The sequence below is a fragment of the Dendrobium catenatum genome, unplaced genomic scaffold, assembly GCF_001605985.2.
Source record: "Dendrobium catenatum unplaced genomic scaffold, ASM160598v2 original_scaffold_244749, whole genome shotgun sequence".
Classification (NCBI taxonomy): Eukaryota; Viridiplantae; Streptophyta; class Magnoliopsida; order Asparagales; family Orchidaceae; genus Dendrobium; species Dendrobium catenatum.
The window spans coordinates 16972-43981 of record NW_021563156.1 but is presented as its reverse complement, the minus strand read 5'-3'; the positions used below and the strand labels follow the sequence as shown (position 1 = coordinate 43981).

The following is a 27010-nucleotide window of genomic DNA, read 5'->3' as shown; positions in this document are numbered from 1 at the left end:
AAAAAAGTGTAGCAAATCCTAGTAAATGATAATCGTGAATTTCTTGCATTTTATCTATATTAATTTCAAAATTAAACCAGTCGAATTATTACTATAATACATTTTATAAGCAAATTAATGTTATAGAAGTTAAAAGTAAATGCAAAATGTCAAAAAAAGAGTGAATAATAGCTTTGTTTTTTTTTTTTTAATTTAATATATCATAATTGATATTTCTCTGATTTATAAATGATTATACATTTTAACAAATTGATTTAAAATTGTCTATTTCGGTCCAAATCTGAATGAAAAAGTTGAGAAAAAATTTGTCAAAATAAATTTAAGCACCAACTGAAATGGTATAGGAGAATGTGCAAAACAATAACTTTTCATTCCTTTCCTTTTTTTTTTTTAAATATCATTTAATACAATCATTAAAATAAATTTGAATATATGTTTAGAAAATTTGTATATTAATATATAAAAATTGTATTATTTATATTGTATTTTAATCTTTAAATAATATCTAAATATGATTAATATCTTATTTAAAATAAAATTATATATAATCCATTTCACCAAGCGGAGACTTCTGGTCTTGCAGAACTCGGCGATTCGGCATCGCTCCGAACGCGTAAGCTCACGAGGATGGGCGAGTGAACGGCACCAAGATAGTCCAGCGCGCGCTCTGTCTCTCACTCTCACATTCACGATCTCTCCCTTCGTCCAGATAAGCCCTGAAAATGCCGACGCCGTCTCCAACTGTTCTAGGGTTCTCCGTCGTGTCCATCCCCCTCCTATCGGCAATCGTCGGTGGCGTTCTTGCTCTGCTCCTATTGGCCGATTACTTCCGCCGGAAGCGAGCTGAAGTCGTGACGATCGCCGAACCACTGGAGCTGAAGACTGCTGACCAAAAACACGTTGTAAAACCCCCTCCACTCTCCTCACGAAAGGCCCACGCGAGATCTCACCACTCTCACGCTGCAGAGAAGGTTCGTCTCTCTGTCTCTCTCTCCTCCTATAATTTCTGGTGGTTTCAGATGCGGCTTCTTTTGATCGGTTCTTGTCGTATGTTCAGGATCAGAACAAGCGACATCACCCTCTCGATATCAATACCCTCAGGGGACACGTTGATGCTGTCACTGCGCTTTGTTTCTCTTCGGATGGCCGGAATCTTGCCACCAGTGAGTGAATTTGCTCTATTCCCGGTGTGGCCGGAATCCCTTGCTCTTTTAACTAGCTGATTATTTTGCAGCTTGTTCCGATGGAGTTGTTAGGGTCTTTACAGTGGACGATGCTTCCAATAAGAGTTTCAAGTAGGCCTCTATCTCTTTTATATCCGTCCTTTTCTTTAACATCCTGGCTACTATATTATTGTTTCAAACTTTGTAGGCTTCTGAAGATACATCTGCCACCTGGTGCGCAACCTACTGCCATTGCTTTCTTGGAGGGGTCTTCCTCCTTGGTTGTGGCTGCTCAGGTTCTTTCAGGTTCCTGTCTATATATGTATGGGGATGTCATTTTGAAACCTGCTGGTGACAGTAAGCAGCAGGCTAAGGTTCCTGCTCCGGAGATCAAATGGGAGCATCATAAGATACATGAGATGAGGTCGGTGCTGACTCTTGTTGGGGTCCCTGCAACTTATGGAACTGCTGATGGGAGCATGATCCTTGCTTCCTGCTCTGAAGGTGTGGGATCTATGTTATGTTTTGAAATTCAGCTAAAATTAAATGATATTCAGTCACTTACAGCGACGTTCGTTCTATCATTTCTTGTGCTGTTGAGCTTAGAATTATTTTTTCATCTTTTGTAGCTTCGTGTATCTTTGACCATAGATTCTTCCTTTGAGCCTCATCTTAACATTCTGGACTTGACTTTATGAATTCTTATTTTTCATTCATTTTCGTTGAGTATTGGATGAGATGTTAAATCAATTATTCACAAAACGTTTTGTACGTATTCTAGCTGCATTACTTTAGGTTTACCCTTTTTGTTTTCTCAATCCTTTTATTTCAATTTTATTTATACACTTAGTGGCATATTTTCTATCATTATATACGTCCAAACCACCTAAATATGTTTTCAACTACCTAATCTTCAATAGATGCTATCTCACCTTTCCTAATATAATTATTCTTTAGTTTTTCATTTTTAGTTTGGTTGCATACTAACATTAACAACAGGTTGTACCTTGGTGTATGTTTTTTGTTGATGATATTCTTCTTGTTGATAAGACCAGAGAGGGACTTGAAGGTAAATTTGAATTATGTAGGTCAACCTTAGAGTCTAAAGGCTTTCGTTTGAGTAGATCTAAAACTGAATATATGGAGTCTAATTTTAGTAATAATAGATCTAGTGTTGGAATTATGACTTTGGGCAATCAAGTCATTAATAAGAGTACACGTTTTACTGTTTTAGATATCTTGGGTCTATTGTTCAGAGTGATGATGAAATATATGGGGATATCATAAGTACAATTCAAAGTGGATGGTTGAAGTGGATGAATGCATCTGGCTTGTTGTGTGATAGAAAAGTACCCCTCAAACTTAAGGGAAAGTTCTATAAGATGGTGATGAGACTTGCAATGCTTTATGGTGCAAAATGTTGGTCATTTAAAGAGAAGCATAATATTAAGTCAAGTGTTGCAGAGATGAGGATGCTTAGGTGGATGAATGACTTTACTCTCAGAGACAAGATACAAAATGAGCATATAAGTGAAAAGGTTGGAGTAGCTCTAGTGGAAGATGAGATTAGAGAGAGTCTCCTTAGATGGTTTGGTCACATAAAACGGCGACCTTCTGATGACTTGGTTAGGAAAGTAGATGTATTAGATTTGATTTATGTTAAGAAAGATAGAGATAGACCTAAAAAGACTTTGGTTAGAAAACATTAGAAATGACATTTCTTTATCTGATTTAAATGAGAATTTGACTCGTAACATGACACAATGGAGAAAAAAGATTAATGTAATTGACCTCACATAGTGGGATAAATGCTTGATGATAATGTTGTTGTTTTATATTAACATTAACATTCTTATTTTCTTTGCACTTAACTTAAGCTATCAACTACTAGTTTACTTCTCAACTTAGAAGGAGGGATGGTGGTAAAATTATCCTGACATATTTCCCCATCCATATAAATATCGAATGACTTAGATTTAAAATTGATTCATTCTTAATGAAAAGTCATCCCATATGAGTCTTTTCTCAAGGTTTGTACGATTATCTTATGGTGAATTAAGTTATCTAATCAGTCTTTAAAATATTATAGAGCATTGCAGATAGATCAATACGGACGAGGTTTTTCAAAACCTATATTCTACATGCAGTCAGCATACCAAGATAAAAATATGATCAGTTTTTTGCATAGCAAATTAATCAAGGGACAACTATTCAGATTTCGTTATTATGTCAAAGATATTAATCTTATAGAACATGTCAAGACCTTTTCTTCAAGAAGTGTCAAGCATCTCTTATGCATCAAGAACATTATTTTCATCAGCATCAGAAGATCGACACTGTCTCTGTAAAATTTGTATGCCAGGGTTCTACATGATTCATCTTTCCCTTAATTTAACCCATATCAAAAAATTTCAGCAATGGACCGTTCAAAAATTAATGAAATACGAGCTACTGAGTAAACTCATCATAAGCAGAGACGACAAACTATCAGATCAAATTGAATGCTTTGAACATTCAGAACTCAAGAGGATCATCTGATATATTTTTGAAGACTATAGAATTTATTCTATCATTATAATCATAAATTCTATTGGACCAGCATATGAAAAATTAATGGATGGAGCAAAACACATCATAGAAATCCATAAAACTCCGAAAAAAGTTAAAGCTGAACAGTATGATGATACTCCTCACTCATCTGCTAATCCAGAGTTATCTAATCAGTCTTTAAAATACTACAGAGCATTGCAGATAGCTCAATACGGACGAGGTTTTCCAAAACCTATATTCTACATATAGTCAGCATACCAAGATAAAAATATGATCATTTTTTTGCATAATAAATTAATCAAGGGACCACTATTTAGATTTCGTTATTATGTCAAAGATATTAATCTTATAGAACATGTCAAGACTTTTTCTTCACATCTAATCGTCACTAAAGGCGATTATCAGACATATTACCAGAACTTAACTCTGGAACAGAATATGCCCCTCTCAGATTCCGAGGCAAACGACCGTTTCTGGATAGATGGGATGAATGATAAAGGGCTAGCAAATATAGAAAATGCTATGGAAGGGTAAAATAGTCAGAACAGATAAAATCAGATAAGGTGATAGAAAGATACATGATAAGTATGACAGACAGTCATAATCAAGTACCATTTTTACTGTTCTCCTTTTTACTTTAGCGTCCTTTCTACTGTAGTAAAATTATTATTCAAATGTAATATGCGGTAATGATACCGCAGTTAGGTTTTATGATTATGTACTATAAATAGAGAATTCTCCTCTCCTGTAAGTGTGGTTGTTGTGTATTTGAGTTGTATGAAAGTCTAAATATTAGTGTGAAAGTTGTGAGCTCTTCTTCTTCAAGCAGTAGCCATCTTAAGTCTTTGTAAGTCTTTTTCTTTAATATAAAGGCTTTGTTTAATCTTAGTAGTAATATTTCTATTATTTATTCTTTTATGGATAAGACATCACTCGTTATGAGTGAGTAGTGGGTTGATTATTTCTCCCATAAGGAAGAAATGCTTTAAGAAAATTTGTCTTTCAGCCAAAATCTCTGTTTGATGAAGATAAGCTAAAATCTAGTTCTATATTTATCATATACAAGTTCTCTTTGAAAGACGAAAAAACTTTCGACCTCTATGATCGAGTACAGTGAATCCAAAAATTCATGAGTTTGAACCCCATAAGTCCCCATTTATGCTTTACCTTTGGGCAGGTGGAAAATACTCCTGAATCTTTGCATGATATCTGTATAGTCGGTGTATGTCGAATTATTCTCGCACCTGTCACAGAGAATTTTTATATCATAAATAAAATTACTGGACTTTCCCTTAACTTTTAAATATGGAGAATGAGGCATCAAAGAAAAATTTAAAACAAATCTTATCTGTTTGGGAGAAATAATTCTTCAAACATCTTGATATATCTATAAAACAAATTGCAAAAATGGTTCTCTGATTTCGTAAAGAAATACCTAGAGAAATTAGAAATAATTTAACACCAATAGAAGCAGATATTATAGCAGAACTTAGAGAAATAAATGATGAAATAGATACAATTTTATTAAAACATTTTAATCAAGAATTCCAGTAAATTCTTCAAGCCATAAAAAGACATATAGACAATTATCCTGACATAGATAGAGCACAAGAAATTAGAGCAATAGGAAAAAGAATTTTAGCTGAATTAAACAGTCTGCTTCATAGATAAAATAATGGTTCTTCGCTTGAGAGCCGATTTACCTATAGCAATTAGAAATAATTTAGTACCATTTTATTTAGATATTGTTGTTGAACTCAACAATATAAATAGTGAAGTAGAAGATATTTTATTCGAGCATGTTAATGAAGAATTAGATATTATTCTAGCAGCCTTACGAAGGTATCTTAAAAATAATAAAGTTATTAATTTACTCAAACAAATTAGAACAATAGGTGATAGAGTTATACTAGAAATGAATAATTTTACTCCAAGATATGCTCAGTAGCCATAAAATTATGACTTCTTCTCCTAGATGCAAAAAATATAGCTTTAGAAAAATTATCCCTGTAGCCAGCATGATTCATAGGCACTTAGCTTTAATAAAAATTTATTATCTTAGTCTAAATAGAACATTAATTTTATGCAAATGTTCCAATAGTGAAAAAATATATTATATAGGCATGAATAGGATATTAGTTTCATATAAATTTTTAAATAGTAGCAAAATTGCAACTACATACATTAGCCAAAAAGTTTTTGCTAGACAAATAAGTATTAATCAATTAACACAAATATTAGCCTCTAATTAAATCATATCATGAGATTAAGCATTTGCCCAATCTCATATAAAAAAGAATAATTTGTAGCCATAAATGTATTCATTATAGGTTTAGAAAAATCTATCCCTTATGTCTTAATTATGATAAAGAGGCACGTTTAATTAAAGTATATTATATTGATAGGAATAGTGAATTAGTTCATACAAAATTTTTTAATAGTCAAATTAAATATTTTATATATATGAATAAGACATTAGTTATGTATAAATTTTTGAATAGTAAGAAAGATTATATAATTTGCACCAGAAAAATGGTGAGCATTAGGAACATAAATAGCACAAAAATTTATCTAGCTATACCTTAGGAATCTAAATGAATTGTGAACTAGCACAAATTTTTATTATCTTTATTATCTAGCCAAACTCCAACTGTTATCAGAGCATTAGAAATGTCATGGAACCAAAAATTATACAATATCTCGATTTAGAATTACCGCAAAATAGAAAAAATTTAGTTATTTTTGATAAATACAAAATTAGCTATTATTTCGATTCAAAATATAGGCATAGTTTGCATAGTAATGATAGTTCTACTAATAATATTATAGATTTATTAATAAGTTTATCTGAATAGTTTCAAATCCATCAAGAAAAGATATATAGAATTATTGAAATAATCAACCCACTACTCACTCATAACGAGTGATGCCTTATCCATAAAAGAAGAAATAATAGAAATATTACTACTAAGATTAAACAAAGCCTTTATATTAAAGAAAAAGACTTACAAAGATTTAAGATGGCTACTGCTTGAAGAAGAAGAGCTCACAACTTTTACACTAATATTTAGACTTTCATACAATTCAAACACACAACAACCACACTTACAGGAGAGGAGAATCCTCTATTTATAGTACATAATCATAAAACCTAAATTATTCATTTCGAACATTTAGCTTTATCCAATAGGTAGGGTACGAATCTTCAATTCCGACCCAAAGTACCTATAGAAAAATCATTAAATCTATATCAAATTACTTTATTAGATAATTTATGGTGTAATAGATCAGATACAAAAGCTATGATACGTACTTTAAATTTCTTAATCATATGTTTTAATGGTATAAATAAGATAGAATTTTTAAATAAAGAAATTAATAAACTAAGAGCTGAAGTAAATACTTCCAATATAGTAAATTCTTTTTGTAAAAATAATTTAAAGCCTCAATTTTATTCTCTCTTTAGACGGACATTTTAGTAGTTATATAAATCTTCACCTGATAAACAACAAACTTTTAGCATTCAACACATTTTCCAATTAGCTGAAGAAATAGAAATTATAGGAGAAGACCCAATTAAACATTGGGATAAAAATAAAGAATTAGCTGAGCTATCTATTATAAATCCAGACTTAATAATTAAAACTAAAGAATTAGAATATTCACCTGAAGATAAAGAATAATTTCTTATTCAAATTAATGAATTAAAAAAAATTAAATTAATAAAATCATCAAAATCACCACATAGATTTGCAGCTTTTATGGTTCGAAATCATGCTGAAATTAAAAGAAATAAAGCACGAATGGTTATCAACTATAAAAGACTAAATGATAATACTGAAGATGATGGATATAAAATACCAGATAAAGATATGTTAATCAATTTAATACAGGATAAAAAATATTTTAGTAAATTTGATTGCAAATCTGAATTTTGGCAGATAAAACTTCACCCAAACTCTATCCCTTGGACAACATTTACTACTCCAATAGGACATTGTGAATGAGAAATTATGCATTTTGGACTAAAAAATGCTCCAAGTATATTCCAGAGAAAAATGGATAATATATTTGGCCATTTAAATTATGTTATGGTATATATAGATGATATTTTAATAGCATCGCATACTTTAAAAGAATATTATAAACACATTGAAGAAGTTTTAAAACTTTGTATTAATAATGATATTATATTATCAAAAAAGAAAATTGAAGCAACCAAAGAATATATTGATTTTTTAGGTCAAAAAATTGGAAATAGTACAATCGAATTACAAGATCATATAGCCTTAAAAATCTTAAAATTTCCAGATAAAATAGAAGACACTAAAGAATTACAAAAATTTTTAGGTCTTTTAAATTATGCTCGTCCATATATAAAAGATTTAGGAAAAACTATAAAATCTTTATATAAAAAGACTAGTAAAACTGGACAAACGTATTTCAATACTGAAAATATTAAGATAATACAAAAAATAAAAACACAAATTAAAACCTTACCAAAATTAGCTCTACCTTTAGAAACAGACTATAAAATAGTAATAGTAGATGCATCTCAAGATGGTTGAGGAGCTGAATTAAAAATAAAATCGTATAAAGAAGCTTTTCAGTCAAAAGCACAATTCTGTAGATATGCTTCAGGAAGCTTTAAGCAACTACCCAAATCATTAACTTCTTTAGATTATGAAATATTAGGAGTAATAAATGCCTTACATAGCTTTAAATTATTTTTACAAAAAAATTTATTATAAGAACAGATTGCGAAGCAATAGTACATTTTTATAAAAATAAAAATGAGAAGAAAATATATAGTAAACGATGGGTAAATTTTATTACAACAATAGAAGGAAATGGATACAAAGTAAACTTTGAACATATTAAAGGCAATAATATATTTCTAGCAGATTATTTATTTAGAGTTACTAGATCTTCAGATTATAAACCTCCTTAATTTTATTAATTAAAAGATAGAGAAAATAGGAATTTTTTCCTAATAATTATTTTACTTTGTTTTGCAGGAATCAATGGAATCATCTCCCTCAAAGCCTGAACATAGTCTCACTAGTCTCACTAATATTATTCATTTCGAACATTTTGCTTTATCCAATAGGCAGGGTACGAATCTTCAATTCCGACCCAAAGTACCTATAGAAAAACCATTAAATCTATATCAAATTACTATATTAGAGCAATTAAAGAATCTAACTCTAATATTTATTCTCTTTTTTTATGTTTGACTACTTTTTAAAGAGGGAATAAAGGAGAGTAAGCTATTCTGAAGGGCCAGTTTCTATCATTTAATTTCCTTAAATTTGAATAAAGTTCTAGATATTTATTGATCTCTATAAGTATAGACCAAGTTTGTAATATTAATTGAAGTTTGGATTGAGTGAAACTGTAAATTTCATCTTTTAGAACCTACTAATTTCCTCTAATACTTGAATGTTTTCTTTCTTTCTTTGTTTTTGCCGTCTAGTTACTTTACCAGAATTCTCCAACTACTGCAAGTGCTGCGCTTCACCTACCTGCAACCGAAGGTCTCCAAACACCTTAACCAGCCTTTGATTCCCCCCAGGCTCATTCGCCTGAAACCTTCTAGCATATATTTTTTCTCAACTCTTACTTCATGTTGAAAATATTGAATCTATCTATTAATTGCTTAAGAAAAAAATTATTTTATGTGTGTGTGTATATATATATATATATATGCGTGTGTGTGTTTAATTGTGTATGTATTATTGATATCTAAATACCTTTTCAGGTACAGATATTAAGCTGTGGCATGGGAAAAGTGGTAAAGAGTTGGCAACTGTTGACACAAATCAGTTGAAGAATAACATGGCTACTATATCTCCCAACGGACGTTTCCTAGCTGCTGCAGCTTTTACTGCAGACGTGAAGGTATGGCATTCTAGTGACGTATTTAAAAACAACGATGTAGCAATGCACAAAAATAATCTCTTGATCTTTAGGGAATTCCGTAGGAAGTTCCTTCTTGCTTTGATTTATTTTTTAAGTTAAATCTTGTGAAATCTTAATTTCTCAACTCCATAAATATTTCTGCTTGCCAAATCTGCCTGCCTTTTGGTAATGCTGGAGAAAATAGGTTATTTAGGCTCTATTTGATGTTTGTAAGGCTTTTTTTTAATATGCTTTGAACTAGTTCTGTCTGATTATTCTGGAACAGTTATTGCTGTAGAGTAAGTAGAAAACTACCTGAATTACTTTTTGCATTAACGTGCAATCCATGTGATGTGTCTTGGAAGTAAAGACAACAAGTAGGCATTAAGAAAAATGCAGAAATCCAAAGATTAAGGCTGAAATTTGATTATATCTTCAACAAGATAGAAATATATAATTGATCTACTATTCGAGAGGTAGATTAACTCTCCCACAAAGCCTAAACACTATTAGGAAGCTCTCCAAAATAAAACTACAGCAAACACAAATTACCTCCTCTCTATCTAGAAAAAACTTTCTTAATTGCCCTAACACACAATAACACAAATAGAATCTTCCTAAACATCATAAACATAATTTAGGAAATTTTCCTAAACACAATAAACATAATTAGGAAACATTCCTTAAAAAAAAAGAAATATTCCTAAATAGATCCTCTTGAATTCTTCTCCTTCCATAATGCATGATAGCTCAGAGAAGCCCCCACAAGGCTAATCGAACCATCTCCTTGGCTCCCTTCCAGATTCCACCCAGCCCCCTCTTGGCGTAACAATACTCCCTCACAAAAAATGAACATTGTACTCAAGATGGAAGGATGAGAATCGTCTCCTGATCATCTTTTATGGCTCCCATGCAGCTTTATTTTACAATACGGCCTTGTAGTGGATCTCAAAGTCATAACCGAATAATTTGAAAAGCCACTGCTAATGCTCCTCGGTCACCATCCTTTATTTTAGCAGAAACTTCAAACTCCTCAGATCGGTCCTAACTATGAAGTGTCACCCCAACAGGTAAGAATGCCACTTATGTATTGCCAACATTATTGCCATCAACTCCCTTTCATACATCGATTTCATCCTGGCCCTAGTGGCCAACACCTGATTGAAAATTGAAATAGATTATGGGTCTCTGACTTTGCATGACGATTGCCCCCAACCCATAGCCTGGTGCATTCAATCTCCATTACAAATGGCTGGCTGAAATCTGGTAGTGCTAACACAGGGACACTCGACATGGCTTTTTTAGCTGCTTGAACGTCTGGGTGGCTCTCCCTGTGGGGGTTTTATTGTAAGAGTAATTTTAAAATTCTATTTGTTTTTAAAGTTCGTAAGTTATTTGTATGGGAAGATACCGAGTGGTACCGAGCATGTACCTAGTAGTATCGAGCAAATACCTAGCTGTACCGAGCATATACTGAGCGGTACTGAGCATGTACCTAGCAGTACCGAGCAAATACCTAGCTGTACCGAGCATATACTGAGCGGTATTGAGCATATACTGAGCGGTATTGAGCATATACTGAGCAGTACCGAGCATGTACTGAGTGGTACTGAGCATTTACATAGCGGTACCGAGCATGTAGATAGCAATACCGAGCATGTACATAGCAGTATTGAGCATGTACATAGTAGTACCGAGCATGTACATAGTAGTACCGAGCATGTACCTAGCGGTATCGAGTATGTACCTAGCAGTACCAAGAATTATGACCCTAGCTTTCCTATAAGTTGAAAAATCAGACCCTAAACTTAAAAAGAACCTTAAGAACACTTGAAGAAGTGATGTAGAGGGGAGGCCGGAAACAAATGACTCACCGGCGAGAGGCGGCGCCGGCGAGAGAGGTGGTGGAAACGTGCGGGAGAGCCAAATCGGGTGTCTGCGTGCTTCCTGCGCGACTTCGGTTGACGTCTTTGGTCGGGTAAGTGGGTCTTCGGAAGGTTAAGTGGGTATAAGGAAGAATTTAAGAGGTTTTTTAAGTAAGTGGGCCCCCATATTTGAGGCGTATGCCTCAAAGGAAATTGCGCAAAAACGCTTGTGAGGCGCGCCTCACTCCACATAAGGCGTACGACTCATGATGCCTGAGAATTACGTAGGCTTTGAGGATATTTTGAAGCAAATTGCGCAAAGGCGCGCCTCAGATTGCGCAATTTTAAACTATGGTCCATCCCTGCTCCCTGTATGACTTTGATCATGGTTTTGAGTGAAACCATGATTCTACTCCTCATAGCACCACCTTCTTCCTCTTCACTTGAATCTCCATCGTCAAAGATTTTCAGTCCACCTTCGTTTTCCCCATTATCTGCAATCACTTTATCCCTAAGATCATATCAGCGTTTCCTAAATCCAAGGGAAAGAAAATCCTCCATAATATGTAGGCCCTGGAATATTAGCACCAACCTCCTGCAAATCTCTCTGCTCCTCTGCACCATCCTTGTTCACATCATGACTCCAAAGCTCCCTGTATCCACCAACTTCAATCCCAACTGTCTACGGCCCGATTTGAGATGAAGTTATGAGTATCCCTGCTATCCACCAATCCCACCATTGGATACCCGTGATATGTCCTTTCACCTTCATGGTGTGATTTGGAATAAATCCCACCATTGAATTAAGAGATACTTCTGTCACATTAAGGTGTAGGTGCTCTCCTCCCGCTTCTGCTTCCTCCACAAAATCCTCGCTGTTGGTCCCCTCCTCATCACAAACCATAAGGGCTTGGAGTGTGCGGTCCTTGCACCAATGGCCTGGTGCATAATTTAAATCACTGCGGAAGCAGATACCCTTCGCTCTCTTGTCTTGCTCTGCCTCTGTGAGATGCTTGAAGTTGGTCCCATGGCAAACTCCCCTAATATTTTGCCTCAGTGCCTCCTATTGAAAATACGCCGTCTGGTTTCTTGGTGGCAGTGAAGTCGAGGCACTTCTGTAAGATCCTCCTACTACTCCACTCTTATCGACCATCTCCATCTGTCTCTGATCCTCCACTATATGGGCTAGCTTCGTTGTCTCCTTCAACCCTTGGAGGTCCGCTCGTATGTCAGGTTTGATGCCCTTCACGAAATTTCCCCCCAACACCGCCTCTAAGACTCCCCTCAACGGCCCCTATAGCAACTCAAATCTTTCCTTGTACTCCAGATAGTTCCCTCCTGAGTAAAGACAAGGAATTGCTCGCATAGGTCTCCTTCCTGTATAGCTCAGAAACATTCCAACAAGCAATCCTTAAACTTCTCCCATGAATGGATTGGATATCTAGCCTCCCTCCATTGGAACCAGGCAAGAGCTTTCCCTTTCAGACATAGCCTTGCGGCTGTAAGCTTCTCCTCCTCTCTCAACCCATTCACCGCGAAATACCTTTCCTCCTGATATACCCAACCATGGGCATCCTCCCTCCAATACTGACATCTTTAACTTTCTCGTTCTAGTATTGCCATTGCCCTAATAGCTACTTCCTTCTCTAGTGTAGCGGTTACCTTGATCCCTCCATATTTCCCTCGTGTATCGAGGGTAGGAATCCCACCTTTCTTCCGCCCGCATCGCATGACCAAATCCTCATGGCTCAGCTTGCCCTCCTCCTCGGGTCGTCCACTTTTCTTGCCCAAAAGCCCCCCCATAGTGGTCGGCCTCCCCACCACATCCACCAAGAAACTCCCTTCATGCTATCCCCTCATCCAAAAACCCTATTCTGCCCCTTATCGGAGCCCTATGAGGTGACCCTTGACCCCCTCCTCCGATGGCCCATTTCCCTTGCCCGAAATGCCACCCATAGTGGTCGGCCACCCTATCACCTTCACCAAAAAATTCCCTTATTGCTATCCCCTCATCCGGAAACCCTAATCCGCCCTTTTTGGAGCCCTAGTAGGTGGCTCTTGATAAAAAAAAAAAAAAAAAAAAAAAGAGCAGGCTCTTGATGAAAGAGACTCTTCTCGTCGAACTCCTCATGTCTGATCTCCTTTCCCTTCTCAATTCGGCCAAGGGAATCCTGGTCAAATCTTATTTAGGGTTAGCCATCGGAATCGCCAGTGGAGTTTTTGATTGCATCTTCAAGAGCTTCCTCTTCATCTCCTCCAACCCTCCAAATCGCTTTTCCATGGATGAAAACCTTCCATCCATGGTTGAAATTTCCCTTCGATGGTTGAGCACTTCTCCTCCATCCCGGATTTGATTTGCTCCACTTCGCCTTCCAATGCATCCATCTTTTTTGTTGCCATCTCTCCCAAAACCTGGCTCTGGTACCAATTTGATGTGCCTTGGAAATAAAAAAAGCAAGTTGGCAATAAGAAAAATGCAAGAATCCAAAGATTAGGTTTGAGATTTGATTATCTCTTGATGCAAATGAAAAAATACACAATTAAGATTGCAAACTCAAAGTTTTCCTTTCCTTGAAACAAAAAACTAAACACTGATAGCATATAACAATACTATTATGAAATGGACGCCACCTTACAACTTCAAATAAAAAGGAAGAAATATACTCATGAAACATGACGCAATGACACCCTATAAATACGACTCAAAAGACACCTTACAATATTTATATTTTTTAGAGAAGAAAGATACTAATGGAATGAAAAATCTTGGAGAGAAGAAGTAGGTAGAAGGTCCGAGACGAAATAGAAGTAGGGTAGAGGAAGATAGCTCGCAAGCTAGTGAAACTTGCATGTTTACATTCCAAAAATCATCAAAAACTCTCTTTAAAACAACATCAAACAACCATATATATAGGAAAAAAGAATCCAAACAACCTCCTACAAGTGCCACCCAAGCTTTCAATCAAAACAGAGGGAAAAAACTCAATGAACAAGGCACGGCCAGCTCATTAACCAAGCAGCCAGCCCAGGAACCAAACTGATGTAGAACGGGTAGGTGGGTAGGGAGACAGCAATAGGAGATGGCTACGAATGCTGGACAGCAACTTTGACACTTGAGAAATTCTGGACAGCAACCTTTACCACTTGTATAAACCTTTGGTAGCTATTGTAGGCAGCTGGAATCCTTTTGAACAGCAGTTTTTAGGCTTCCACGGGTACAGGACAGCAGGTTTTTCCTGGCTGGAGAGTGGGGACAGCTAGCAGAATTTGGATGTAGAGTTTCAAGGTATTAGGAGAAAGGTGTTGGAGGGAGGAACAATGGACTTCACATTCAGGTGTAGAATGGTTGCCTGAGAAACGTGGGAAGAAAGGGGGAGAGGCTTGGAAAGGGTTTCAGATTTTGGAACCAAGATTTGTTTCCAAAAGCTGCTGAGAAGGGGGGGGATTTATTTCCCAAGCTGTTACGTGGAGTCAGGAGTGGGAAATCCTTGGCTGCAGCACTAGTACGTGGAAGACTCTTTGCAGGAGGAATTGTGGGCAGGATTTGGTGGAGAAAATCAATGCAAGGAGCTTGGGATAATTCAGCCAGCAGTGAGTTATGATGGAATTTAATTCCCAAAGTAAAAGGAGGTGTTTAGGAAAGATTTGAGCGGTGTTGAAAATTGAGGGAATTCAAATCACTGAATCCTTGATTTGAATTAGGAAAATAGGGAAATAAAGTCCAGTAAACCCGTGAATTGATTTGGGGGGTAAGAATAGGGAATAAGGCTTAGGAAATTTAAATCATTTCCTAAAACAAAGTGGGGGTTTTAGGAAATAATTTCAAAACCAAGCAGGAGGGATTTAGAGAGTTAATGTGACTTCCAAGTTTAAATTTATGAGATTTGGAAAGTTTTAGTCAAATCCCCTCTCATTCAAAATTCAAATAGGATTGCATGAATGAACTTTCCTAAAATAGAAGTTGAAAATTAGGAAAGTTTTGAATGTCAAATCAAATGTGGAGGTTTAAGGCTCATGGATTTGAATTTAGGAGTTATGAAAGTGAGACAATAAATCAGATTTGAATTTAAATTTCAAATTGATTTCAATTAATCACTTTCCAAAAATAGGTGGACTAAATTAAGAAAGAAGTTTGAATTTCAAATTTTAAACAATTTGAATTTCAAATTAATTCCTAATATCATGCACCCCTAATTAGGAAATCCAAGGAGAGAGGGGAAAGGATGAAGCCGGCGGCTAGGGAGCCATGGCCGGCAGTTTGTGGTGGATCTTCGGGTGAGGTGGCCAGCGGCTTATGGTGGAAATGGAGACGGCGATGGTGGACGGAGGTAGAGGATGACACAACAAGAAGGAACAAAAGAAAAAAAAAAACAAAGATAGAAACGAAAGATTAAAAAATAAAAAACGCGAGCCTTGGACTCTTCCGAAGACTGACGGGTGATGCTTTGCCCTTCTTCAAGGGACTTCAAGTCACGAGTCCGGACCCATCCTGCGGCTGGTGAAAACTCTGATTCCTCTCCATAGGAATCTCACTAACGCTCTCTTACAAGAAGAACACAAGTGTGGACACAAATTTTTTTAATATCAAATCTTCATCCCCATTACAATAGTTTAAGGCCATATATATAGGCCACAACATAAGAAAAACTCAAAATTATAAAATTGCCTCTTGGGCCACAACACTCACATAAACTAACCTAGGGGTAAAACATGAAATAACATAAAATAAGAGCTAAAATTCAGAAAATAACTCATAAATGACAATTTAAATTATAGCCGTCGATTTACGACGCCTCCTGTGATAGATGCGCCAAATCTTCGTGCCGATGTCCGCATCACAAACAATCAGGAATTCCAACAGACACCAAGGAAAGGCACGGCCAGCCCAGGAAAAAAATAGCAGCCATAAATCTGCCTAGGAAAATAGCAGAAACCAACAGTCACCACTCCTTTTGGAGCCAACATTTCATAGGAAATAGCCAGGGAAGGGAACAGATAACATGGGGAGCACCAATAGGCAATTTTTTTGCCTACATCAATTCTCCCTCGATGGAGAAATCTGATCTCCTGATGAGTTCGATTCAAAATTATGAAGATATGGCATTTTCGATTCTTGAATTAGCATGTCATGCCTTCTTTTGATGATCTCCTTTTCTCGTTCAAATTCGGATAGGAATTGAAGCTTCTTAGCTTCATATCTTTCTATACATAAATATAAATATCTTCGAATTTTGAGAAGTTCGATTTGTAGAGGATTAGACGAACATGATTAGATGGAACCCATTTTGTTGTTGGAAATTTGTCCTTTGGAATCCAAGACATAATTAACTGACTTTCTTCTTCATATTTATCTTTCTCAGAATTTTTATGGCTTTGTTGATTGTTTTGACTATTCATTTTTTTTAATAAAAAAAAGACACGATAACCTTGACTCTTTGATACCAAATTGATGCAAATAAAAAAAATACACAATTAAGATTGCAAACTCAAAGTCTTCATTTCCTTAAAACAAAAGACTAAACACTGATAGCATATAACACTACTATTATGAAATGGACACTACCTTACAACTTCAAATAAAAAGGACACAACATGAAACACGATACAATGACACCCTACAAATACGACTCAAAGACACCTTACAATTTTTATATTTTTTTAGAGAAGAAAGATACTGATGGAATGAAAAACTATGGAGAGAATATGTAGGTAGAAGGTCTGAGACGAAATAGAAGTAGGGTAGAGGAAGATAGCTCGCAAGCTAGTGAAACCCGCAAGTTTACATTCCAAAAATCATCAAAAACTCTCTCTTTAAAACAGTAGCAAACAATCATATATGTAGGAAAAAAGAATCCAAACGGCCTCCTACAAGTGCCACCCAAGCTTCCAATCAAAACAGGGGAAAAAAACCCAAAGAATAAGGCACGACCATCCCAGGAACCAAGCAGCCATTATCCAAACAACCAGCCCAGGAACCAAATAGCCAGGAATTCCAACAGACACCAAGGCAAGGCACGGCCAGCCCAGGAAAAAAATAGCAGCCATAAATCTGCCTAGAAAAACAGCAGGAAACCAACAGTCACTACTACTTTTGGAGCCAACATTTCATAGAAAATAGTTAGGGAAGGGAATAGACAACATGGGGAACACCAATAGGCAATTTTTTGCCTACATCATCTCTTCAACAAGATAGAAAGATATAATTGATATACTATTTGAGAGGTAGATCAGCTCTCCCACGAATTGTAGACGCCACTAGTAAGCTCTCCAAAATAAAACTACAGCAACACCAATTATCTCCTCTCCTAACCCTAGACAAAATTATCTTAAATAGCCTAACACGCACTAACACAAATAGAACATTTCTAAACAACATAAATATAATTTAGTAAATCTTCCTTAACACAATAAACATAATTCTTCATAAACAGCTCCCCTTGATTTCTCCTCTTTCCATAATGCATGACAGCTCTCCTGGCCCCAAAAGGCTGGTCGAACCCTCCCCATGGCTCCATTCTTGATTCCGCTCACTCCCCTCCTGCCGTAACACCATCTCAAATATGTTGAAGCAGTATCATGGAGTTGTTCTTTCATTGTAACATCATCATCAATTGTATGATATATTTGTGTGTATGTATGTATGTATCTCATTTTATTGGCTTTTTTTTAGGTTTGGAAAATCCTGTATACATACATTGAATGCCTAGTATTGCTCGGTGATGTAATTTTCAAGTGAGGTTATGCTAATTTTTTTAAATGATAAATCACATTTTATTGGCTGTTTTTTAGGTTTGGGAAATCCTGTATGCAAAGGATGGCTCTGTGAAGGAGGTTTCGAAAGTTATGCAATTGAAGGGGCATAAGGTAAAATTCTATGAGTAGTGTTATTTTTGGATGTATTAGTTGGTATTAAATGTGGAATGGTTATGCTGAAACTGATTGCAGCTATTGTAGACTGACTGTGTTGACTCATTTAAGTACTGTTTAGGAAAAAAATCTGGGCTGTAATTTTTTTCTTTGAGGATTATTTTGAGGTGGTCTTTTCTAGGATGTACACAACATACAAAAAATTTTCTTCGGACAGCTCAGTTTTGCATTGATGACTTTCGTAATGCAACTAATGTTAAGTCTTTCATTTTTTTTTCCCTTTTTTTTAAGTTGGATTCACTGCCTTGTGTTTCCAACTCGCAGTTGTAGAAATATGTTGGAAACTCCTATACTTCAACTGGTCAACAGGTTGCTTTATTGCTCTGTTGCTGTTTGATATTTATAACAAATTGAGTCCTTTCTGGGGACGTTGCAATCACTTTCCTACAGATGAAAAGTTAAAAGAACTTTATCTACAAACCTTAATTGAAACGTTGTTTCTGAACAAGTGAATTTTTGGAGCTTTTGGGTGAGCGCTTATACGCATAGTTTATGTTGTTTCCTATGGGGTATCAGCATGGCAGAGCAAAAGTAGTGATTAGACCAGGCACTTGGAAACCAAATTGTCCGATGAGTGAGAAAATGATGTCTAGCTCACTTCAACTACTCATGTTGCATGAGTTATAATGTTTGGTTGTTGTTACCAATGGAGAAAAGGAATATTATGGTAATCAAGCCTTCACCACTTTTTCTCTTCTTCCAGCTCTTTTCTAAGAGGAGTATATACGTTTGCCGGGTGATGATGATAAGCCTTGGTTTTGTAAGGGCATCAATCTTTGAACGCTTGGGCCTGCCGCCTTGCCACTTAAATCTCATTATTCACCAATGATATATGTAATTTTGTGCTATACAATGCTTTAAATTTTGCTGGACAAACTGGCTAATTCAAGCAATTGAACATAGAGCTGACCTTCTGATTGGGATGTATAGCTAGCCAGATCCCCAAAAAACTGTTGATGGAATCAAATCTGAATGATGTCAATCCCCAAAAAACTGTTGATGGAATCAAATCTGAATGATGTCAACTGAATTGGTTGAAACATGTTTAAAGGTCTTGTATGTTTTTACGGCTCTATTGTTTACAGGATTAGGCTCCTAATTTTATCCTCATGCTCTCGTTCTTCTTTTCTCAACCTCAATGTCTTTGATTGAGACTAGCGATGTTGCTTACACCAAATGTGTACATCCATGACTATTTGTATAGATACCCGTTTGTAGGTATCTTGAATGTTATGTTCGGGTCGAATGGAATGGGGACCTGCTCCTCTCTCGAAATCGTTCGTTTGAGGGACTCGATTAGAAGCTGGAACGAGTTTAACACTGGAGCACCACGACTAGCACCGGCCACATCCTCCAGGAAGTTGTCCCCCCATCTTGCAAAGGCTACCCTAGAAGTTCCTCTCTTAGCTAGACATATCTTTATCCATCTAATTCTAAATCAAGTTTCCCATGCGAGATGCATCAAATAGCCAACGACACGCATCGCTTCTTAAAAAATCTCTCACGTCAACCTGAAGACCACGTCCAAATGCTACTCTCCCCACCTCATGTCAGTGGGCCGACCCCAATTCATCATCGACCTTACTCGGCTCACCCTTCTCAACCGCCATTCTACTCGCACAAACGATTGTCTTACAATAAAAGATTGATGGGATAGCTCCCATATCCAGGACATAATCTCTACATCCTTCTGAACCCTATAGAAGGGGGAGGAGGGACGACATAAAAAAGACTTTTTTTTCTCTTATATATACAAAAGAACAGGGATGATAGAGAGAAAAACGAGAGATATCACACCCTATAAATAGGAAATATTGTATCATTTTTCCTTTTCTACTCAAGCTCAATAGTTCAGAGCTCTCGTTTTGATTATTCTTGTATATCTGGTTTAGATAATAAAGATTGTCTAAATTTATACCTCTCTCGGGTTCATCTTCATGTTTCCTCTTTCATACTCAAACCTCATTACATTCTCCCCACATGCCTTTAGTTCATAGGAAATACGAAGTACGGTTCGATATCATCCTTCGAACAAAACGAGATTTAACAAGAAGGATGAGGAACTATGAGAATCTTGAGGTGAACGGTGTTTATATGCACGGTACATCCAACCACTCATTTAGCACTACATAGGTTCGGATGGTGCTAGTGAGGTGGTAAATGGCAAGAGTCGAATGTTGGCTTTGGAAATGATTTAGATAAGGGATTTGAAGGTTTGCAAATGGTGATGGTGTCGATCAATGGATATCTTGGTGACCACATGGGATGAGGGTTACTTCAAGAAGGTGTTGAAGAGGTGTCTTCTTGCGAAAGAGACAAAAGAAGATCAAAATAGACTTGATGGAAAAAAGCATTGCAGGAAGGGTTAACATGTTGCAAGACTTTAAAAAAGAGAAACATATATATGCCAATTTAATATGTGTAGTTGTGTGCATATATCTAAAGAAATACTTTGGTGGTGTGATTTACTTGAGGATTTAATATTGAATCTGAAAAGATTTCATAAGTGGGCCTACTCTCAATTTTCTTTTCATAAGTGGGCCCACTCTCAATTTTGTAGGTTAGTGTTGAATCTTTGGTGAATGTGTGGACTGATGCATGGATAGGTAGATTTTTAAGTTGTGGACTTGGGTTTATGGCACCATAAAAGCTCCAACTAAATATAACCAAATAAGAATTTGGATAATTAAACAAGTTATATTTATTGCCAGAAGGAGATGAAGGTGAATAATGAAAATTAGATTTTGATAGATAGCCTTAGAATGGGATGATGACTTTCTTTTCTTTTTTTCTTTCTCTTATTGGATTGCTTTTCCTTATTTGTCCTTCTATTTCTCTTGTTTTTGTTCCTTCTCGTTCCTTTTCTTAGGAATTAAATCATAGCCTACCTTGACCTTTTTTGGGCAAAGAGAGAAAGTGAGGAGGCAGGGTGTTTCTAGAGAGAAAATGGGAAATGGGGGTCTGACATAATGTTTTGAGAGAGAGAGAGAATGGGGGATTGACCAAGGAGCTTAGGAGCCTTAGGGAGTGGGAGAGGATAATTGGAAACTAATTAAGCATTATTTTTGAGATGAAGTTTTATCCAATGCTATGAAACAACATTGTAAAATAATACAAAAAAAATCTGCTTAAAGACTACAAATGATTCTAATAAAACTTAATCAATTCTTTATCTAATCTTAATTTCATGTGCTAGTTATGAAACTTTCTAAATTACAGGCATGAAATGTGAAAACTATCCTAATCATTTGCATGAAAAGTGGTAATCTCCTAAATACCAGCTAGTCTCCTATTTATCCTCTTTTCTAACCACTTATATATTTTACTAAATACAATTTTAATAAAATTCCTTGAGCAATTAACACCAGTTGAATGGAAATAAAGTAGGGCTAGACACCTTATAACATAGAGCAACTATGAAAAATTGTTAACAACTACCAATCAAGAGAGGTAATTAAAAAAAAAAAAACTAGATTGCACAAAGCTGGCAGCCTTTACAATCACCAAAATTAGACCAACAACCTGCTATTCTTCCTTAGATTTGGTAAAATCAGTCTCATCAGAATTTGCCCAAGGACCTTCAGCGCTTCTATAGTGGCAGCCAACATTTAGGTGGTTGTTCCAAGGTCCTTAAGCTACCAAGATCCTTTTTGTATCCAAAACTGTGGGAAGAGGGAGGCTGATTGGCTAGAAAACCCTCAAGGACTAGATCATTGTTCTCATGGAAAAGAAATAATCATAAGCAAAAAAAATGGAAAACAGAAAACCTGATAAATGCTTCTCGCACCTCAAATGTTTCCTCCTTGCTCCAATGGCCAATGTCTTTGGATTTCTTAGATTCTTGTTATCACCTGAACTGTCTCCTCCTTGCTCTAATAGCGTTGTGTGTGACTAATTTGCCAGCTTATTATTTTCCTAGACATTCCAAACATTATTTCTTTTAGTTTTCGTACAGTTTGTCTAAATAGATTAGGCCAACCCAAGTTGGTTGGTCTCCTTGTAGTATTTATCTACCATGTAGGTGATACGCCCTAGGATTCCCAAGTTTGAGCTTGCCCTAATGCTCCTTCAAAGAAAAGATTTCTCCTCCAAATCAAAGAAAAAATCAACACAAGAGGGATGAGATGAAGAACCAAAACCTTTGCAATCTAAATCCAATGGAAAACAAGATACAATTTGTCCACTTCGAGAAGGACAAGGTCTCCCACTACAAACCCTAGAAAAACAAGAGAAAGAAACTAAGGAGGCTAAGAGAAAACTCAAATCTTGCATAACCCTAGAAATCCCCCCTTAATCCCTACTTATGGCAAGCAAAGACCCAACCAAACCCACTAGTGGGCTGCCCAAACTGAATCGCCCAGCTCAGGCTAGACCTGAGCCAAACCGGTCCAGAAATGGACCGGTTCCGCTCAAGCCGATCGGCCCCGTCCCACTCCGCGTCCCCCTCCCGCGTCCCTGCTTCGGCGGATCGAACGGCGCGGCGCCCGTTCTGGTTGCTTCTGCGCGCCGCGGGGTAGCCGACCCTCCCTCTGCCGGTCGGCGTCGGCGGTGGTTCGCATCAGTAGGTTTACATTTTCTTCAAATGGCTTGACCTAATCTGTGTTAAATTGGCAATTTTTGGTTTGCTTTCTTGGTCCATCAATGGAACTTGACTATTGATTAGCCAACCCTAATCTTGGGATGAACTTGTTGGATTATGATTACCAAGATTAGGTATTTGATAGGAAACACTTGGATTTCCAAGTGTTTCACACCAAAACCAAGAGGATCCAAAGGAAAACTGCTGTCCACAGCAGAAAAACAGCCAAATGCAAGAAAATCTGAGAGGGAACGTAGGAGAAAAACGTAGGAAAAATAATGCAAATACTTTTATTTCGATAACGGATGAAAAGCACTTGCAAGATACAACTTTCCTTCCATTCAAGAGGAAAGAAAAACTCTCCAAATCTCTAGCCGTAGCCTAGAGCCCAAGAGCACAAACCCTAGATCTCAAATTAGATTCCAATTCAAGATGATCCCCCCTCTGATGTAGACAAGGGATATAGGGAGCCTATATCACTTGAATACAAAAAAAAAAACACAAGAAAGAAAACTGACAAAAGAGTAGAACTTAAAACAAACTTTGTTAAATAAACTTAAACGACCCAAAACTTGACAATCACAACAAAAGATGTTCGGAGAAATAAAGAAACTTAAAAAGACGCTATCCTCAGACAACCGTCAGAGCGGGTTCCTCACATGCATCGAATTTGTAGGTTAAATAAGTAAAGTGCATAAGACTAGCAAACCGATGGTCCACCACTGCAAGATTGGTCAACTTCTTCAACAGACGCTTCAAATCAACTCTGATACGACACCCTAAAGTTGCTTTACTTTTGAGAAGAAGGATACAGATGGAGCGGCACTTGCGGAGAGACGAAAGAGGTTAGAAGTCCGAGAAGAAAAGGGTGGAAAGAGCCCGCAGGATTTCCGGAGGGGATGAGAAACGAAGGTTGGAAAGAGCCCGCGGGATTTCCGAATAAACCCGCAGGTTAATAACAAATATGCTCACAAATATCAACTGCCATTCTTCATAACAACATCTCCAATTTATAGGTAAAGAAGAGGAATGCCAAAAGCCACTTCATAATTGTTTACAAGCTCCCAAGCATTTGTTTCATAGGAATTCCAAAAGCCAATTTTGGAAAATCAACCCATCAGTTCACGGAACCAAGGCAGCAAACAGGCGGAAATTTCCAAGCAGCACAGCAACGGGAAAAGCCTCCCAATTCGGAGAAACAGCCCCAATTAAAACCAGAACAGGAATCAAAGGGTTATTTCAAGGAACCAAGGAGACACCGAGAATTCAAAGCAGCACAGCAACAGAAAAAAATTCCAGTTCGGAAAAACAAAGGCCGGATGGACTCCCAAGGGAAAAAGCATTCTTTTATAACTTCTATTGCTTTGAATTCAGCCACCAATAAAGAATAGGCCACGGATTCCCAAGAGACAAGAAGAAAGGGGAAGGGGAAGGGACAAGGCCACTCCAAAAGTAAACTTCATAATGATGTACCTTTTTGAGAATTAAAGAGCTACTAAACTTCAGCTCAAGCAACTTAGAGAATCAGCTCAAAACCATATGCTCCAAAACAGCCAACCCGTGAACCACCATCAGCCAGGAACCAATCGAGCCAGCAAACCAAAGGTCTACCAAGCCATATGCACTACCTACCATGATCATTGGATGCTTTCCCATCATTGGATAGCTAAAAAAGAAAAGAAAATAAAATAGAAAACAGAATATACTAATGTTCAAACAAAATAAAAAGTACAGAATTCTTGATTTCATCATCGGTGGATCGTTACAAGAACAATGCGCGAAAGAAGTGGATGTCTTGGAAGGCAAAGTCGGTCAATTAAAAACCGATTTGGAGGAAAGATTTTTTTATTTTCAAAATCAAATCACCAACAACAACGAAAGGTTTTGAGGGAAAATTCACGCCATGGAAGAATGATGAAGAAATTATTGGAGATGAAGACTAATCCGACGACATCGGAAGCAGAGGAGACTACCGGAGATCACGGCGTAGGAGGAAATCCGAACGCGTGGGGGGAGGAGGAATCAGGATGTAGAGATCCTGGAGGGAGACGCCGACATGCCACCTCTAGAGCACTTTCTTAGAGAGGAGATGAGCATGGGAAATCGAGTGTCGAGGTGCTGATTTATCAGCGTCAAGGTGTTGATTTTGAAGGCAGGAGGGAGGATTATGAGAGAAGTGCAGATTTTGGCAATAGAGGAGAAGAATATCAGCGCGTCGAGTGCTGAATTTCAGGCGTCGAGGTGCTGATTTTGAAAGGGGAAGAGGGGAATATGATGATGGACTCGGATACCAACGTCGGAGGAGGACCGGGACACTTGGAGCACCTCATCTTCGAGGAATGGGAGGTTATGGAGAGTACCGGGGTAACGGAAGGTCGAAGGTGAGGAAGTTGAAGATGCCCATCTTTTGAGGGGAAGATGGCCATGGCTGGATTACAAGGTGGAACGGTATTTTGCAGTCAACGGATTGACAGAGGAGGAGAAACGGACAGCGGAGGACTGTGCTCGAAGGGAAGGCACTGGCATGGTACAATGGCGGGACATGAGGCGACCTATTCGAAGCTGGAGGGAGTTCAAAGATTGCCTGCTAGAGCGTTTCCGAACACCCAGCGGAGGGGATTTCTACGAGCAGTTCTTTGCGCTTGACACAGGAAGGGACAGTAGCAGAATTCGGGCCGATTTGAGAACTAGCTAGCAGGTTGGATCGTCTTTCTGATATCGTGCTTGAGGGGAACTTCATGAAGGGGCTCAGACCAGAAATCAGAGCCGCCGTTAGAGTGATGAGACCACACGACCTGGGGAGGCCATGGAGTTGCATAGTGTTGGTCGGAGACCAGAAGCATCTGGAGAGGGGGACTCGAGGCAGCAGCTCTGGGGGATCCAACGGATGACGACCACGTTTTTAGCTTCCAAGGAGCTGCACCGGGGTACACGAGAAGTACCAAAGGAGAGGTCTGGAGGAGGAGGGCCTGGGAAATTTAAAAGCTTACTGATAAGGAGATGCAGGAGAAGAGGCAAGGATTGTGCTTTAGATGTGATGAGAAGTACATGCCGGACATAGGTGCAAGGACCGGACTCTTTCAGGTTCTTCCTTGTTTGCGAAGAAGAGGAAGACGAAGAGGAAGACGAAGAGGAAGGTGGGAGCAGGTCAGAAGTGGAGGACGAGAAGTTGCACCTGGATGTGGCAGAAGTCTCCCTGAACTCTGTAGTGGGATTCACTTCGAGTCACACTATGAAGTGAAAGGGGGTGATAGCTGACCACGAGGTGGTGGTTCTGATAGATAGTGGGGCAACCCACAATTTCATTTCCACCGACTTTTGATTTTGCTTGGTATGGCACTAGTGGATACGGAGGCTATGGGTGATGATGGGCACGGGAAGGTGGAAATGGGGAGGAGTTTGTAGAGGAGTTGGTGCTGACATTCAGGAGATACAGGTGAGGGAGGATTTTCTTCCCTTAGAATTGGCAAGTACTGATGTGATTTTGGGAATGAAGTGGCTGCAAACTTTGGGGAGCCACGGTGAACTGGGGAGAACTGAGGATGGAACTGGTAGTGGGGGGGGAGGAGAATGGTGATACAGGGAGATTGTCGGCTTGTCTAGGACGGGGGTGTCCTCTCAAGTCCATGATCCGAACCATCAGGAGGTTGGGGGTGGATACTTGGTGGAGCTGCAACGATTGGAGAAAGTCCAGTGTGGGGGAGGAGGGAGACATTCCTCTTGAAGTGCAACCGGTCATACAACAGTTCAGGAGGTTTTTCAACCTCCACAGGGTTTGCCACCTCAGAGGGAGCTGGAGCACGCCATTATTTTGAAAGGAGGGGAGACACCAATCAGCGTTCGCCCTTACCGCTACCCCAGATTCAAAAGGATGAGATAGAGAGGCTGATCCGGGAGATGTTGGAAGGCAGGGATCATAAGGCCAAGGTGTAAGCCCTTTCTCTAGTCCAGTCTCCTGGTAAAGAAGAAAGGATGAAGAGTTGGAGATTCTGTGTGGACTACAGGGTCTGAATAAGGCATGTACC

General features: G+C 37.7%; 1 protein-coding gene across 1 annotated transcript in view; it reads left to right on the top strand.

Moving 5' to 3' along the window:
- Positions 1-564: 564 nt before the first annotated feature.
- Positions 565-27010, top strand: part of LOC110097080 (transducin beta-like protein 2) — a gene marked incomplete at its 3' end in the record, with an annotated part of 42500 nt that continues 16054 nt past the window's right edge. Inside the window, 6 exon segments of the mRNA XM_020823309.2 lie at positions 565-971; positions 1058-1163; positions 1235-1295; positions 1372-1667; positions 9475-9614; positions 18269-18343. Of these exon segments, the coding sequence (XP_020678968.1) occupies positions 723-971; positions 1058-1163; positions 1235-1295; positions 1372-1667; positions 9475-9614; positions 18269-18343 (927 nt within the window).